Source organism: Antedon mediterranea, chromosome 2 (assembly GCF_964355755.1).
Source record: "Antedon mediterranea chromosome 2, ecAntMedi1.1, whole genome shotgun sequence".
Lineage (NCBI taxonomy): Eukaryota > Metazoa > Echinodermata > Crinoidea > Comatulida > Antedonidae > Antedon > Antedon mediterranea.
The window spans coordinates 39,919,923-39,938,261 of NC_092671.1; the positions used below are offsets into that span (position 1 = coordinate 39,919,923).

The 18,339-nt window shown below is 33.6% G+C and overlaps 2 protein-coding genes across 2 annotated transcripts; both read right to left on the reverse strand.

Annotated features, from left to right (window-relative positions):
- Positions 1–455: 455 nt before the first annotated feature.
- Positions 456–6,273, reverse strand: LOC140041105 (T-complex protein 1 subunit beta-like). Its single transcript, XM_072087498.1, has 13 exons — positions 6,183–6,273; positions 5,563–5,697; positions 4,767–4,878; positions 4,387–4,463; positions 3,996–4,108; positions 3,294–3,597; positions 2,994–3,121; positions 2,712–2,896; positions 2,118–2,285; positions 1,841–1,944; positions 1,632–1,731; positions 1,373–1,514; positions 456–1,100 (listed from the first exon to the last, which is right to left on the reverse strand). The coding sequence occupies exons 1-13, from the start codon at positions 6,183–6,185 to the stop codon at positions 1,073–1,075; spliced, it is 1,599 nt and encodes a 532-aa protein (XP_071943599.1). The 5' UTR covers positions 6,186–6,273; the 3' UTR covers positions 456–1,072.
- A 6,825-nt stretch (positions 6,274–13,098) lies between these two features.
- LOC140039462 (neurotrophic factor BDNF precursor form-like) lies at positions 13,099–13,605 on the reverse strand. The gene has a single exon (XM_072085065.1). It carries the CDS (start codon positions 13,603–13,605, stop codon positions 13,099–13,101), a length of 507 nt encoding a protein of 168 aa, XP_071941166.1.
- Between the last annotated feature and the right edge of the window lie 4,734 nt (positions 13,606–18,339).

The following is an 18,339-nucleotide window of genomic DNA, read 5'->3' on the forward strand; positions in this document are numbered from 1 at the left end:
ACCACTGAACTCTCCTGACAATGAAACACCATTTTACGGATGGAATTGGAACAAATAAATTTTACTGTTGTTACTTTAATATACTGTTATTTCATTATTTTATTTAACATTTTTGGCTGTTTAGAATTTGTGATCATTTTCACAACATTGTAGTTTGGGCAATACAGAATCATGGTTAGAATTTCTTAAATGTTGTGTATATGTATGAAAGTGAGGAAGAAAAATAAAAACAAATTTAAATTACATGCTATCATTTGATTGTTTATATTGAATACTTTTGACAAATGAGTCACAAAGATACATGACATCAGTAATACTGTAAGATAATAATGATTACGCACATATCCACAAAAGTGCTCAAGGCGCTTGTGAAAAACTATGAAACAAATTAACCTTAAACCTAAATACAATTGATAAATTTGAAAAAAAACCAAAAAAAATAAACAAGACCAAGATAAATTCATCAATTTTTTATTTTAATTCTGAGCACTATCAACATAATCTACAAATTGCTAACAGAAATCACATCAGTACAAAACAAGAGCTTGCCCATCTATAACATTCAAAGCCTCTAAAGCAGGCCACACTACAGCGTACAATAACATCAATTTTATCTGCTGTTGTAAATTAAAATTGATAAATTATTGGCTCACAAAATGTACATTTGGCACAAAAGTATAAAAATGCAAGAAATTAAATAAAATATTTCAGGTGTAGAATTAGGTGGCATGACGAAAAATAAACTGCCAATTGACTCCAGTTTGCCAAAGAATTGCCAGTATTACAGTATAATTTTATATTTAGCATATTTATACCTGCCAGAATATCTGTGCGCAAGAAAATGTTTTAACCTGTATTTGATTGCAAGATTTTTATTATATTTATCAAATGCATGCTTGCAATGAAGCACACAATATATCCAGTAGTTAAGGATGTTCACGAACTCTACAGTATGAGTAACATCTACTGTACCTGCATTATGCAATAGATATTGTGCAAGTTGAGGAGTGTGAAATAGTAAAACATTTATACAATGTATAAGCAGCAAATGGCTCAGCTTGTAAGATACAGTTCAATGACATTGATCTGACCCTCTTTGTCTGAAATAAAAGAAACAAGTATGAGAAGAGCAAGTAATACACTGCAGCACTAGGCAGAGAACCATTACAAGTTCACAGGAAAAATAAAAAAAAATAGACATGGATCTTACAAAATAAAGATTTTCTGTGGTTGTAAGTCCCATTACAAAATAACAAAAAATGACAACGTAATAAAAACATAAGAGTGTATGACATTGACGCCTGGAGCTAGAATCCATTATTTCAACAAAATGTAAAACCAATTGTTATTCAATTACCAACAATGCTCTTACCTTGGCGCTGACTTTATGATGTCATCAACTCTAAGTATCATCTCAGCCGCTTCAGAAGCACTGATCAGAATTTGACGTTTCACAAGGAATGATTCTGTGATCCCTAACTCTATCATATCTCCAATTTCACCTTGCTTCATATCTGTAAAAATGAACATGATTTGCTATTATTAAAATTACTTTAATAGTTTGATAAACGTTCTTATTAGAAGACATTCCCTATAATTAATTTTCTTTCTACTAAAGTACTATTATTTACCTAAGCCAGTAGTGGACTTTCCTTGGTTATGTGCTGCCCTCAACTCAGCTACTAACGCAGCACTGTCGTAACCAGCATTATCTGCAATAATTTTTGGAAGCTAAAAACAAAAATTTTAATATAAATTTTATAAAAAAAACATTTTAAAGTCACCTGGTTTTTATAATCATTTTTCACCAAGAGGATAATTAAGAACATTTATAACTCACTTGTTGAAGAGCTCGTGCAAAAGCTTCCATTGCGACAGATTCTTTGCCTGGTGTTTTAGCTGCCAGATTCGTCACAGCGTTTGCCATCAACATTTCAGAACAACCTGAACACAATCAAAGAATGTTTATTAACAAATTATGTATAAATCAAAAGAATCAGAGAAACTAACTAAACTTCTTTAGAATTTCTAAATATTCATTACTTTTTGTTGAAAAATCGCAATAAATGTGATTATTTGTTGACACTGCAAGCAGCAATACCAATAATGAAACTCACCTCCACCATACACTATCTTGGTCTCCTTCACAGTTTGTGAAAGTACACAGAGGGCATCATGTAAGGATCGATCTACTTCATCAAGAATCTGTTGTGTAGCTCCACGGATTACAATGGTACAGGCTTCACCTAGTTTCACACCAGAGAACTTGAGTAACTTGTCTTCACCTGTAAATAAAGTAGGGTTGCCCTTGCATTACAATCTTACTACACACTCAATGGTAAAGGTCCCATATTTAATTCTGAACATAGGGTAATGAGCTGCTAGGAGCTCATTTTACTAAGCTTCTGCATTATGTGTTAGGGTGGCCAGTTCCTTTCCATGCCGCCTTGTCCTCCCTAGTATTTTCAACCAGGTACAGCCGAGTAGACTGGGAGTTGTCGGAAACTGAACCCAGGTCTCTCTCTTTTATCTTGTATTTTTAATCTGTTGTAATACTGCACGTTTTTAAATTGTTGCAATATTGTTGTTTTAATCTACCAAGCAAAGTGAATTTCCATTTTTATGGACAAATAAAATTTCTTGAATCTTGAATCTTGACTTCCTAACTCCCATACTCCATGATTGATACAAAATAAAAAAAGATTACTCACCGATCATAATCTCTTCAATGAGGTCACACTGACCAATCCGAACCTTTTCTGGATGGTCAAAGGTTGAGACGATCTCACCACCAAGTACTAAAGCAAGTCTTTCAACTCCTTCAAAGTCTGCATGCTCTATCGCCATGACACCAGCATCAGCAAATAGTTGCTCTGGATAGTTGTAAATCAATTGTCTGTAAAATACATTGACAGATTATAAAGTTATCGTTTCAATAATTTATATCTAATTATATTTAAAATATAGAATAAGAAAATCTAAAAAATAATAACCTATTAATAAAGCATGTGATGTCATGTTTAAGTATCTTGTTCACTTTTTCTTTCATCTTCTCTTTCTCAGCAAGCTCAATTTCAGCTACTTTAGCAGTTGAGTCTACTCTCACACGAGAACCAAACACCTATAAACAATAGTATAATCAAAGTATTAAATAGTATCAATGTTAACCTCAGGTCATGCATGTTGTTACAAAAAAAGTGCACTTGACGACATGGGAACCCCAAACTTTTCGAAATTTACAATGGAAAAGATATGATATTTGGTTCAATTTCATACTAATTAAGTCCACTCACTTTAATTTTATCAGCGTCCATTGATGTGTTAGCAATTAGGACTTTAGCATTCTCTATTCTCTTTGGTTGATTCACGCCAATCTTCTTGTCAAGAAGGAACCCCTCATCTAGGTAAGAATCAGTCATGTTACCCCCTAGCTTCTTGATTATTTGAATAGCTTGAAGATCAGTCTTTCCTTTAAGTCTAAGTACAGCATCAACCGCCAACTTGGAGAAAAAGTCACGATCTTGCCAAACTAGTTTAGAACTCAACGTTGTCTTTGCAATATTCATTAAATCTAATTTAAATTTCTCTGGGTCATCACTGTAAATGTAAAACAAGTTAATTAATTTCATTCTGAAACTAAAACTCTGTCTACACTATCAAACTAGTTTTACAAAAAAAGTGTGATTTGCCCAAATATGGTAGTGATGTACCCAAATATGGTAGTGATATGACATCATGATGTCCATATATGGGCATATCACATTTAAAGTTTGATAGTGTAGACAAGGCTCAATACAGTTCAGACATCCAATTTCCGGAGTTTATATTGTTCAAAGTCAGTTCCTCCATTTTATTGAGTGACTTTCAAAATCAGGACAAAGAGAATAACAAAGAATGAAGAAGATGAAGACGACCAATGAATCATGTTGAAAACTTAAAATTACACAAACTTTACTACAAAATAACAGTGGATATATCTCATTTAGTATACTGACCCGTGATCTTGTGTAGATTCTCTCAACACCCTTCTTGCTTCGTCTGCAGCTTTTCTCCAGCCTGCTATAATGGTCTGAGGGTGGATATTTTGGTCTACAAGTTGTTCAGCTTCCTGATAACGATAATAATAACTTGATTAATTACTATATTTAAATAGCTAAACTTAGTCATTTAATTGTTGACCTTAAGCAGAATGCAGTACACAATGTAAAGTAAAAAGGGTATTTAGTGAGACTCCTGATAGTTGGAATTGTTTGGAATAAACATATTGTAAACATAAATATCTAAACTTGGTCAATTGATTGAAAAGGTATTTGGTAAGATAGTTTGTTTTGGAATTGCTTGGATATAAGGATATTGTAAACATAAACTAATTTAAATGATGCTGACCCTTAGAAGTTCACAGGCAAGGACAGTGACTGAAGTGGTACCATCTCCTACCTCATCATCTTGTACTTTACTTATCTCTGTTTAAATAGAATAGATCTTTAAAAATTTAACATACAAATATTATCATTAAAGTAAAATAAGATTCTGGTTTTTTTTTTAAAGAATAAATTCAATTCAATACTATTACACAAACAAAACATGTGTTTAATAAGAACAGACGTGTAAGCCTTGGTATAAAGTAATTTAATGATTTATTAAGAAAATATGTATCATTTGTGGAAAATCAATAAAAAAAAAAACAAGTACTGTATAGATTGGTTAATCTGTTGCCCTTCCACCAGATATTTAATGTGTTAAAACCACTTTTTTCAAAAACTTACCACACAAGATTTTAGCTGCTGGGTTATCAACCCCTATAGACCTCAAAATGGTTGCACCATCATTTGTCACCGTCATTGGACTATTTGGATCCATTGGTTGAAGAATTTTATCCTAAAAAGTAAAATAAATGTTTTTAAATCATTTTGTCTAATATTAATACAATTTTAAGCTGAATAATAATTACAGTTAAGCTCTGTCTACACTATCAAACTTGATGTGACAATAAATGTGATGTGCCCATATATGGATATGATGATGTCATATCACTACCATATTTGGCCATATCACTACCATATTTGGGCATATCACTACAATATTTGGGCATATTATTACCATATTTTCCTGTATAAATGTCTTACTTCTAAGTTTGATTGTAATCTTGTTTCGTTGTTTTATTTTAATGTTCCTGTTCGTAATCTTCATAGTAAACCCTTTCTTCATGTTAAATTTTCTCGTGTCAATGTTTGTAAAAATGGTATTTTCTGTAGACTCTCGTCTTCGTACAATTCATGTCTTTTAAAAAATAATTCTTTAGATATCTTTAACTGTAATTTCTCTCAATTTAAATGTATTATTAATGAAATTATTTAAATAATCTTATTTACATTTTTGTATATATTTGCATTGGCTTATATTTATAGTTTAGTTATTTTATTTTCAACCTGTTATTGGTGTTTTACACTGTTGGCTTGAAATAAAGAATAAAGAATATTTGGGCACATCACACTTTTTTGTCAAACTAGTTTGATGTTGTAGATAGAGCTATACAGTAGAGAATGATGAATTATTTGTTACCATTCCTTTGGGACCTAGAGTACTCTTGATGAGGTCGCCAATTGCAATTGCACCTATAAAAGAGGACATACGAGCCGTCTCAGCCTTCTCCTCCTCGGCTCCATAATTCAAAATCTGAACTGGTTGTAACGACACCTAAAAAAAATATATTTTATATTATTACCTTTCAAAAAAAGGAAATACATTAATCATTATTATTATTAATGTGAACGTTATTCATAATATACTCGACATAGGCCTAGTAGGCTTTTAGGCCTAGGATTTTGATTTCTTTTTTTTTTTTTAACATTCCATTGGTGGCATTATGTAGGCCTATTACAACAAGAATAATAATATTTCGAATTAATAAATATAGTACGTCCGCCTCACGCCCGGCCGCTTAATACACATAATAAGGGCGAAGCGACTTCGTCGGGTTCATGACGGATCAACCAGGGTCTGACTGCACGGAACAGTCACAGACAGTACACACACACCCGCCCGGCTGCACCCACAACCACATCACGTTGTTGGTATGGTTCTGATATCTGTTTAGCTCACTTCTATATACAGCCTTTTTCTAGAAATAATACAGATTAAACATGCCTTAAATAATTTTAACAAAAATTCATTTAACATACCATATTTATATCGGAATATCTGAAACCTCGCCTTCTAAATTTCTAAATTTTGCAGTCGATCCAATGTTGCCCGGCCCATGCGACGAATTTATACATCTACGCATGCGTATCAATTCTGCTTCGTATAAAACACGAATCTATTCAAAAAATAATCAGTAATTCTTCATATATTATGATAGAAGAACAAAGATTATTTAGTTTAATATCATCAAAATATTTTTTAAATTTAATCTATTTAGAATATTTCTAATTATTGCAGGTTTTTTAAGACATCAAACAGAAGTGTATAGTTCTCAGTTCGTGTTTTATAACCAAGAAAAGTTATTGTTAAAGTTGGTGACAGATGGCGCTACATCGAACGTTCTGGAAATAATGTTTTTTAGCAGCTGAGTAACAGATTTTGTATGACAGCTTTGAAACGCAATTTAGCGTAAAAATAAGAACAAAACATAATTATGAAATATTATGAAATGATTGAAGTTATTAACAAAAAATGGGAATATTAAGCAATCTCATGAGTTTTCCGTTTCTTCTCCAGAGTGAACTAGGTATTAGAATAGCATAAGTTCATTTATTAAATTTAGCCCTAATTATAATGTATAGGTCCAGGCCGCTATTACAAATTGTTTGAAACACAATTTACCGTTCCAATTTCAATCTAAAATGAAAATGAACTTTCCACGCCAACCCAATAATGAGATATAGCAATTTGCCTGAAAAAAACAGGTCAAAGGTCAAATATGGTATTTCTGGTCATTATTTTAGAAAAAACTTTATTATAGTAAATAGAAATGTTTATGTTCTGAACATTTTGACACCAAAATTAACTCTCTATGACAAGTAGTTTTATGGATATCAAAATATATTAACCGTAACAAGGTTGGTAATTACACCGTAACGGTCAAAGGCAAAACTGAGTACTTCCGGTCATTTTTGGATAAAATGTTTCATTAAATTAAATAGTAACATATATATTCTGAACAATTAAATAAACTGTCTGTGACAACTATTTACTGAGATATGGCAATGCCTTAAAATATGGGTCAAAGGTTAAAACTGGTACTTCCGGTCATTTTTTTCAAAAATACTTCATTAGAGTAAATAGGAATGTTCATGTTCTGAACATTTTGAGCTAAAAATCAACTCTCTATGACCAGTAGTTTCAGAGATATAGACTGTTTAAGCGAAAGTGTCCGCCATTTAAAATTATGCAAATTAGGTGACCCAAGGGGTCATTTTGCTTGGCGCCCATCAAAAATTGAATTTGTATAGGGTGGGCAACCTGTATACCAAATTTGATGCTTTTGGAAAAAAGTGAACCAAAATATCCCTAACAGACTCCAATATTAATATGTAGGGATTTATATTTATAATGATCTCATCGAAAAAAAGTATAATAAGGCCTAATAATAACCTCCCACGTTTAAAATGTATAACTTCTTTTGGTCATCCTTTCAATTTGAATCTTTTCTAAAAGATAGATGGAAAAATAAACTGAAAGTTAAAGAATTATTTTACTTCAATAGCATCTTCATTAAGAAGAAACTTTTCTAAGAATCTATTGTTTGTACTGTGAATATATATTTTTTATCTGTCAACGATTTTAACTTCTATATGAATTTTATATCATCATTGTAAATTTATTGGCCTATATTATGTCAAATGAATATTTATTATTTTATGTGTTGTAGGCCTACTGTATGTATGTTTTATCGAGGGCCCTAAATGATCAGTTCTATTAGGAACTAGATAGGCTACCCTCAGTAAAGATGGTAATAAATAAATAAATAAGCGAATTTGTAAATATCGCCCTCTCTCATTCGTGCAGTCGATATAGAGATGAAGCCAAATCTGTTTGTTAATTAAATGACGTCTTTTACAAAATGCGATCATGTTTACAGTTATTAATACACATTTATGTTCTCCATTAAAAACAGGCATTCCGTGCGTAGGCCTATTTGCATACTAGGTAGGCTTTATTGACATAGGTACGTGTTGTTCACTTCAGACTCGGACTAATTGACACTTGTAACTATTGCATAATACTGGCCCTGTGTCTATTAAATGGCAACACCCTATACGGCGACAACTCACCTGGATAGAGCTTAAGATATCATCACGAATCCTAAACAAACATTTACCCAATGCGACCACCGCCCAAAATCGAGGGCTTAGTTGTCCCATCAACACCCACATAACATGTTTTTCTTCCGAGGGCCCCACATTCCAATATGCACCCTATATAGCAACGATTATGCAAACGTCAGTCAAGTAAATTAAAATTAAGCATTCTTTTTGATGATGATTATATATTAGTGTTCGTATTTCATATTTTAATTCATTGTAAATGTCACTTTAGCCTTTTTATTTAGGCCTATTTCTTCAGCAGGCAGTCAACCCTGGTAATTCTGACAACAGTGTGACTCGTGCTCCATACAATAGAATGGCGTGGCTTATTGAATAATGGTATTGAAGTACTGTACTACAACACATTAAGGTCTACTTCAAATCGCGCACGTTTATTTCTCGTTTAAATGTATTTTAGTCTTTCTGCCTTAAATATGTCGTCCTTTTGTGATCGTTTAACTAGTGGGCGTATTGTTATCACACAGTCCGTGTTTGAACGGGTCCTTTAAATATTCCTCTTCCTCACGCTAACAGAACTCTGGCGCTGTTTTTCAAAATAGAAATGGTTGAAATAGTGTTGGCCTACTTATACAATCTGCATTTAAAAAAGATCAAAATCTTCTTTTAATAATTCCTGGTTATACATTTCGGTCATACGAACCGCCGCACGACTATTAAAGGTCAATTTACACACACACGAGCGGTAACGGTAATATAAATATAGAATCTATGTTATCCTTAGGACCATTTACACACAACGCGCGGAGCGGGCGGGCGGTTTCCGCTCTCAGGATAGATACAAATTCTCGTGGAACAAGCTTCTACGCGGTTTACCGCTTACCGTTACCGCTCGTCAGCGAACCGCGCCACTACTGCGAAACAAATTGATGTAATTGAGTACATCGAAATAATGTTTAATTTCTTCCTTATCATTGATAACCTCGATAATTACATTTCTTCGATGATCCGCATTTAAATTAAATTGTAAAACTTTATTATTCTTTTACGATAATAAAGTATATGGAATGAATATTGCTCGAATTGTATGTATTGGCAATAAACCTTGAAATGGATACAGACCTACATTAGATGACAGCTCCTTTATATCAACATCTTTATATGTACATTTTATGCAATGTTATAATGCTGTAATTTGCTGTTATAGATGCACACAAAAAATGGTTTTAAATGATGGTGAAACACAGCCAAGGCGAGACATTCTCATTTTAGCTGTCTCGTCTTTTCACACATCATCTCAGATACTGATGGTGTATGAAAGATAAAATCAGACTGATGAGATTATTTCCATTAGGATTATTTTCATGCGATAAGGTGGTGAAAATGACAAGTATGAATTGATAAACGATAATTATTAGGTGACATTATACATATTGAATAAGTTGTCGACATTGTGACTATCTGCGGCACTTCGACACCATTATTTATAATTGGCACACACAAACTGCACAAGATCATTCACAAAAGGCAATATGTTGAGGGCCTATCAACCCATTTAATGATTGCAATAAACAATAAGGTATGATATCGTGTAAGGAAGATAAGCGTTCATAAATTGTTGTTAAGATTTTAGATCGGTAAATAATTGAATATCAATACTCATTGTACGTCTCAATTGTACATAAAAACCTAATAGAATTAACACGATTAAACAGTCGTAATCAATGGTGTGACGTCAGATTGCCTAAAATATGAAGAAACTGTAACGAACAGTTGAAGTGTAACAAGTATAATATTGATAAGGTTGATATAATGTATTGATAAAACTGTCACTTAATCAATTAGCTTTACAGATATAGTATCGATTTGAATCGATTGTATTGTTACACATTCGATCCGTTACACTTGAGTAGGTCTAATAATGGGTGTGGTCGTTTTGGTATCCGATTGTTATAGAAAAATTAACCAGTTGAAGGATCTGATATCGATGTTGTAATAAATACGTAAATCATATTGATAAATGCAACTGAACATTAACTTAGTTGAGAACTTTAGCGACAAAATGTCGATTTTCGATTAAGATAATTTTAGTTATGCCAATCAAAAGAAATTTGTTAGTATTTCGTACAGAAACACCATGTAATTAAATTTTTTGCTTACATTACTTATTTTTAATTAGATGGAGCAGCCTGGTATTATTTTTATTGTAAGGTTTTACAGCTTCTTCTAATTGCTGTTCTTGATGTTTAAGCTTGGTTCCCACTAAGACGCAACGCAAGCCTCAACGCAATTGCGAATTGGCCAATCACAACCGAAATTTCGAATAATCTATCTCTTTTGATTGGTTAATTCGCTTGCGTTGCGGGTTACGTCTTTACGTGGCTACGTCCAACGTACTACACGCTATGTGAAGAACGAAGTGTGTTTCACTAGTGTAAACGCACTTTATATCGGATAAATAACAAACTACAACAAAAAGGTTATTTCAAAACGGTAGGTATTTAATGTTTTATTATTTTTTTCAATGTTGGAATTCAGCATTATAAAACATTGCGACAATAGCAAGTATTACAAGAACGACAAATTTACTGTAAAATGTACTCATTTTAACATTTCGACCCTGTCTACAATTTTCGGGACCACAACATATACTGCTAAATATCAAAAATTCGTAAAAATGACGTCACACATTAAGTACAGGTAGTAGTATAGTGTTTACATTGGAATATAAAATACGAGGGTGACGTTGTATTTGCTATCACACTAATTACATCCATTTAACATGGAAAGTCAATTAATAATGAATAATATAGGAGGCATAAAACGTTTCTTTATATTGTTATACATGCGGTTGGATCCAGCTAATCGAGAGTGGTGGTTAATAAAGGGGGTATTTGGGAGAAGAGCCACTCTGATGTACAACGTGCTGGGTGTGGTTGGGTGCATGGGGATGGATCCAGTGTAGGCCTAATACTACACTAAATAAGTCACATTGAACATTTATTTCATATGCATTGTCATGGCAATTGTACGCACGCGCACGTATCATGCGTGACGACACAAGGATATAAGAGTGAAACACGATGGTGATAGGTCAGTGGTGGTACCTGAGTACATGCTAAATCTATAAAGATACGTGAATACACAGCGCTCAAGACATTAGCAACGTTTACGCGTAAACTGTGGTTCTCACTAGATTATCAAAATAGGTAGGTGAAGCCTACAGCTGTTACGACATGATGATGTTGTGGAAACCACCATTTACCGATCAATAAGTTAGATAGATACTTAGTTTATACTTAATTTCTAAACATACCGAAGCGAGTCAGAGAGAATACTATTGAATACTGCAATAGGCAACATCACACAGGTCATTTAAAAAGCATTCGACACAGTTTTCTTCTAATTTGTCTCTAAAATCGCAAAACTTATTTTAGCCATATCAATAATTTATTAAAGATTTTGTACGTAATTTGTACGTGTGTACCTCAAACGTTTGCGTCAGGACTCGACTAAAATAGTGAAGTAAAAAGTTTAAGAAGAAATGTGTGAGAGTTTCTTCTTAATCTTAAGTATTAGCAATAAATAATGGCGTAGTAAGCGCTCTATCAGCCTCTCGTAAGTAAGTTTGATGAGTTTAAAATTAATTGTCTAGTGTTTTCAGTAATTCACTATAATTATACGCACAGTGCATTGATCAAATTTGAGTCCATTAATTTACCAACAACGTAGATACGTCACTATGTCATCTATTTGTTATTCCTCATTTCTAACTTCATTTACGTTTAGTAATACTGCTCACAAAATAAATAATTATCTAACAAAACAATAAGTTTAGTAAACAACAAATACATGCTCTGTCTATAACAGTATCAAGATAAATTATAATAATATATCATTATATTCAAATAATTGTAATTATACCATGCGATATCAATATTTATAGAGTTGTTTTTATAGTCATATTCATGGTTTTCATCTTACAAATCAGTAATAAACTCGGCAGCCTAATGACGTCATAAACGTCATAAATCATAATTTCAGACTAATTACAACAAATGTATTATTACGTTAAATAGAAAATAGTTCTTTTATACAAATCGAAAATTTAACCCGTCGATGTTTATAACATCGGCGGCTAATCATCCGGTTGTTTCTGTGTGCGTTGTGTTGCTAGGCAACATCATGCCTACGCGGTAGGGAATGTTTGATGATTAGTTTGATATTCATCACGTGAAACATATTTAGTTTCAGTTGATGATGACGTGTACAGTCTACTGGCTATAGTACATAAGTTTCTTTTTTTTTTTCAATTTCAGCCTCATTTAGAAATCAATTACAGCGAACGTTACCACAGAAAACCGATGAATACCGAAATAAATCGATAATGCACGCGGTGACGTGTGATGCACGCGGTGACGAGTGATGCACGCGGCGCGCGACAATCCTCTGGTGGTCAACTTCAAAGCAAGATGCGTGTCGTAAACAATTGATCATGTCCATAAATACAACATACATAATGAATACCGGTATCAAAACACTTTTATGTAATAATTTATTTTAATAATACTAATTAATTGTTTCACATTGGCGCCTGACGTCATGTATTAGACGCGTCACACTGGTATACACGTTGATTGCGTTTCGCGTCGTTCGTTCAGTATGCGACGCAAGTGAAACGGTGGATTGCGTCAGACAGCTTGCCTTTTTACCGGAATGCCTGCAACCAGGGCATCCAAAAGTTTTTTTTCAGACCAATTTCTTCGTCAAAGTGTTAATAGTTTATCTGACCAAATAATACACATGATTATTATTATTTAACCGTGTGACGTCACGGGCGTTGTAACGGTCTTTTGCAGCGATTCCGATGATGTCGAACTCGGTGCGACTTGGCCATAAGTCGCAATGCGCAGTCGCACGAACTATTAATTGCAATCCAATTCCACCCTTCTTGTCCTTGTTTATTTCTAACAATGGCGTAAACAAACGATTCTTTAGTAATACACTCTGAACTGTAATACGTTGCATCGATCCCTCTACATCCGTTTTTATTTCCTTTCTTCGAACAAGAAGTCTCGTAGAAAAATTGCGACGTGTGGCCTTTCCCGCCAAAAGTTTTAATGTGTTCCACAACAGTAACATTTTCGCCATAATACGACATGGCCCATTTCTTACGCGTCCATGTTGTAGACTGATCACATACTGACAATAATTCAGCGCTGCTTCTTCGCTTTCGACTATGTACTGTTGAATTTAAATTGTTGTCCATTTCCGGTGTTAAATAAGCCCGTGGGGGCCTGTCCGGTATTGAATCTGAAAAGAACGTTCGTTCAGACATTCTGTTTATTTCATTCAAATCATATATTAAATTCGAAACGCTTCCCTTTAATTGATTGTCTGTATTTAGTCTTTGGTGATTTGTAAATTGCGAAATCGTGTTTTGTGAGCGGTCCATTACATCCAACTCCAATTTGCTTGGAAACGCCAGGCAATTTGATATCAACACAAACATAAGGTCAAAGGTTAGAAGTTCAAGGGTTAAAACCCCGGCCATTAATATCTGAAAAGAAAAAGAAAAACATTGTCAATTTATTTTCATAATTAATTATTAGTTATTACGTAGGCACTTATTTTTAAATATTTCCACTGTTTTCGCAATGTTAAAAGTTGGACATGAAGAAAAAGCACAAATAGTATAAATTCTGGACCATTTTATAGACGAACATTTAAAGGAAATTATTATGAATATGATAAAATAAAGTTTTAATGTTGTAATTATTCTATAGAAACATATTAGTTGTATATTGCACCTGTTTTGAAGTCTAGACAGAACGTCGCTTTACATTATTCCTATGGCTTATCTCACAAAGTAGCTACTCGCTATCTCTACACACACACTCACAATACTAACGAAAGCTAACGACTTTAGAGAATAGAAATAACACGCTAACAATTGTACATGATCGTCGCCACTCTGTGTTATTGTGGTTTGACTAACGGAATCTGATTGATATCTAAATTGCCTCTAAAGCCCTGTCTACACTATCAAACTGTATGTGACAAAAAAATGTCATGTACCCCATATATGGACACGATGATGTCATATCACTACCATATTTGGTAATATCAATACCATTGGGCACATCACACTTTTTTGTTAAACTAGTTTGATAGTGTAGACAGAGATTTATAGCAATAATTGGTTTACTGTAAGTGTAGTTAGTTTTGTTAGTTAGCTTGTCCGTGATTTCATGAAATCGTCATCAAACTTTTTAAACCAACAACACACAGCATGTGTACCGCCCTCTATACATGTAGGACACGACCGACAAAACCTAATGGTTTTAAATTAAAACAACATACATGTAATTTATCTTGTATCATAGAATTTTAACCAATATAGTGGTAATTATACTTCTGTTTTCTTATCTAAATTCACTTTTTGATAATTATCGATTTAGTTTACATATGAATTAGTGTCTTGCACTTGAAGGCCCACGAGGGGAAAGTTTTACGGACGCATACTGGGCAATTTAAAAGGGTGGGCAGCCTTATAAATAGATAAAACAAATACACGACAAAGGGGATGTCACTTGCTTGCTGATAATAGATCAGAGGACACACGTAGGGGACCGGTGTTACACTACCGGTGGTTTTAGGTTTATCCAGCCTACGTCTTCCTGTCAAAAGTGTAATGCACTCAAATTGTTGCTTAACTTAATTTAAAGTTTGGTGATGCGTTCATTGGTAGATCTATCTCATGCAGCAGCAGCTGGACTACACGACTCAAGAAATTACACAAGTTTTTTTTTTAGGGTTTATATAATATTAAAGGGCCCGAGCAATGGTTTATATAACCGTAAAGAGCCAAGGCAATGATTTATATAACATTAACAAATTTAAGCATATTAATGTCTATCTATAGCGTAGTCGCAATACACAGATGTTTGTGTCTTTGTATTATCTTTTTGCACGCAAGCAATATCGTATAATTTTTCCAAATTCATTTATAGTTTAGTTTAGGAATGCGCTGGTAAGGAATGGCTTTAAAACAGGTGTGAAAGAAAGTATTGTAGTGATAGTTACGAAATTTGAGCTTGAGAAATATGAGTTAGTGTTTTGGTAGGCCCCACGAGGGCTGCAATGAAACCGACGTTGTGAAATCGTAATGTCAGCTGAAACAATAGGAAGATGACAAACAAGCCTAAGAAAGACAAGAGCCTAAGGATGATGATTACAAAACCATTTATGAGAGATGATGAAGAATACAGAATGATGATGTTTAATCTAGCTGGTTGCTATGATAGATGTCACCATCTTTGTGAGGCATTATGGGATTCCATTCGCCTCTTTAAGTATTTTATAAGAAATTTAAGGTAAATTGTCCGAGAGTTTAACACATTGGGTATATAGCATACGAAGTTTATTCTAGGTACGTTTAAAATGACAAAACTTTCTGTTCTGTTAACGAACGAACACATACGCTCTCCGCCATTCTTTAAAGCGCAAACGAACAAATACCAAGACGAGCCTAATGCCAATGGTTTAAAAAGTCGGTTAAACCAAAGTATTCCAGTCTTTCATCGCCAATTAATACGAAAGGAATTCGCTGACCGATGTTTACCTAAAACTTGAATAACATAGCGAATTGACTACTGTCACGTCTGCTAAAGAGACGGTGAAGAAGAGACACGCGTCATGTCACCAATACGGAACACTTCAAACGACAATTTTAAGTGACGAAATCAGGAGAGGTTTGTCTAGGCCTCAATCGCCACTCATCATATTATGCCGGATTGGCTACCGAGCACATATTTCACTGTCAACACACACGAAATGTTTCGTGCAGAAACCTAGACAAATAAACGAGTTATATTGCCGAAATTAAGTTTGTTTTCAAACTTGCTAACGAATGAATTATCGAAGTTACAAGGGACGCTCTGTGTTTGTAGTTAGCTAATCTCAATAGTGAATTGTACAATAATGTCCACCGGTAATTGTAGAAAGAAAATGATAATTATAATTAATGAACGTCACGAAGGTAACAACAAGGGCTGTTAAACGATAATGCTCATGTGTGTTTTACTTTGACAAAGTTTGTGTAAGCATTTGATCATTTATTTGGTCAAATCATAGTCAACATACACAAGACAACAATGACTGGCATTTTGTCTATAGGCCTATATCGCAATAACAAATACAATTCAAATAACGATGTGAATATTTGAATTAAACCCAAATTCGAAAGCGAACTATACTTTCTTTTCTTATGAGGCAGACCAACCATGTACATCAACACTAAACGTATAGTATTAAAGCGTGGTTCCCACTGGCGACGCAACGCAAGGACGTAACGCAACGCAAGTGAATTTACCAATCACAAGCGATGGCTTATTCGGTTTTGATTGCCAACTGTCTATAACTTCGCTTGTCATTGGTTAAAACGCTTGCGTTGCGTTTACGTCCTTGCGTTACGTTCTAGTGGGAACCAAGCTTTAGGGAATATAACGAAGTCGTATACATTGAGAAATCTCTGTCTACACTATTAAACTAGTTTGACAAAAAAAAAGTGTGATGTGCCCAAATTTATGGCAGTGATATGCCCAAATATGGTATGATATGACATCATCATGTCCATATATGGGCAAATCACATTTTTGTCACATAAAGTTTGATAGTTTAGACAGAGCTTTAGTCGAAAACATTCCTGATCAAATGTTAAAATAAATTGTGTCAGCATAACTACCTTGCCTGCCTGTTACGCTTAACGTGTGCTATATACAGTAATCGGGTTAATATACCTATAACCACGTCATACTTTAAGATATCAGCCAAATATTCCATGCATTTAATGTAGTATTTATAATGCAGTTTATAGCAGCATGCAAATAAACTTAACGATTATAAACACAAGCTTTTTATAACATTTTTTTAAAGTTTAAAGTATGCTGTAAATTTACCGGTGTTATTAGCCTATTTTATTAGCCCAATGATCATACACTCAAGACATAGGCCTACAAAGCAGTATTGTGTGGTATACATACACATGTGGAATTTTCTTGAAACGTTTTTGATGAGGATTAATTTAATTGGATGGACATATTGGTGTGAATCGATCCACGGTTATTTAAAGAACAACACCGGATGTACAATTTTACGATGCTTTTATTAACATTACAATGTTGTATCAAACACGTTCTGTTACGTATTGGCGCTGTGTGTGAACATTATAATTTACAATACATAACAGCTTGTGAGTGTGAATTCTAAACAAAATTATTATTATTCAAAATCAAAGTACCCTAAGTCAAATTCTGTAAGCTAGGATCTGAACTATTTTACTATCGGAAGTTTCGAATCAGTAGGCATCACGTTGTCATGGCAACACCCTTTACGAGATCGGGGTCATTTGTACACAGATCATTTAGTGACATTAACTGCAGCATTTTTACACAGATCAGCATAATGTTAATATAGCATTTAGTGACATTAACTGCAGCATTTTTACACAGATCAGCATAATGTTAATATAGCATTTAGTGACATTAACTGCAGCATTTTCACCAGTTAGTATGTTTTTGAATGTCATAATACAATTTAAAAAACTGATATAAATGCAGGACTTAATAGAACTACCGCACCTTACGACGGTGTAAATGTAGACATCGGCGGAGAATGATTACTACCAAACTCGACCAAGAGTACATGACAGCCACCTGATCGAAATTTGATAGACATTACAACTTAACATTAGACACAAAACTCTTGTAATTCAATTGCTACTCATTTTAAATGTGTAATTAAGATAATTTAGGTACAAACAAGTGATGTATGTATGTATACATAATGTTATTTGCAAATAAATTAAAATATTAATATATTACTTTTTTGCGACACTTGTAAACTAATTCGAGTCACACGCCTACGCGTGTATGTATGTATTTGTAAATGATATAGACCATACAGTAAACGAACCGAATGGGGTAAAATAAAGAGTAGAACGATATCAGGTACAGTGGAAATAACAATTATATTATGTTAGGCTTAGTATACTGTAATTATTATGATAACT

Coding starts and splice junctions, on each gene's coding strand:
- LOC140041105 (XM_072087498.1), bottom strand. Junction 4,109..4,386: donor TTGCCTGTGAACTTCTAAGG/GTCAGCATCATT, acceptor TATCGTTATCAG/GAAGCTGAACAACTTGTAGA. Junction 2,897..2,993: donor ATCACATGCTTTATTAATAG/GTTATTATTTTT, acceptor TGTATTTTACAG/ACAATTGATTTACAACTATC.
- LOC140039462 (XM_072085065.1), bottom strand. CDS start 13,605: ATGTCTGAACGAACGTTCTTTTCAGATTCAATACCGGACAGGCCCCCA.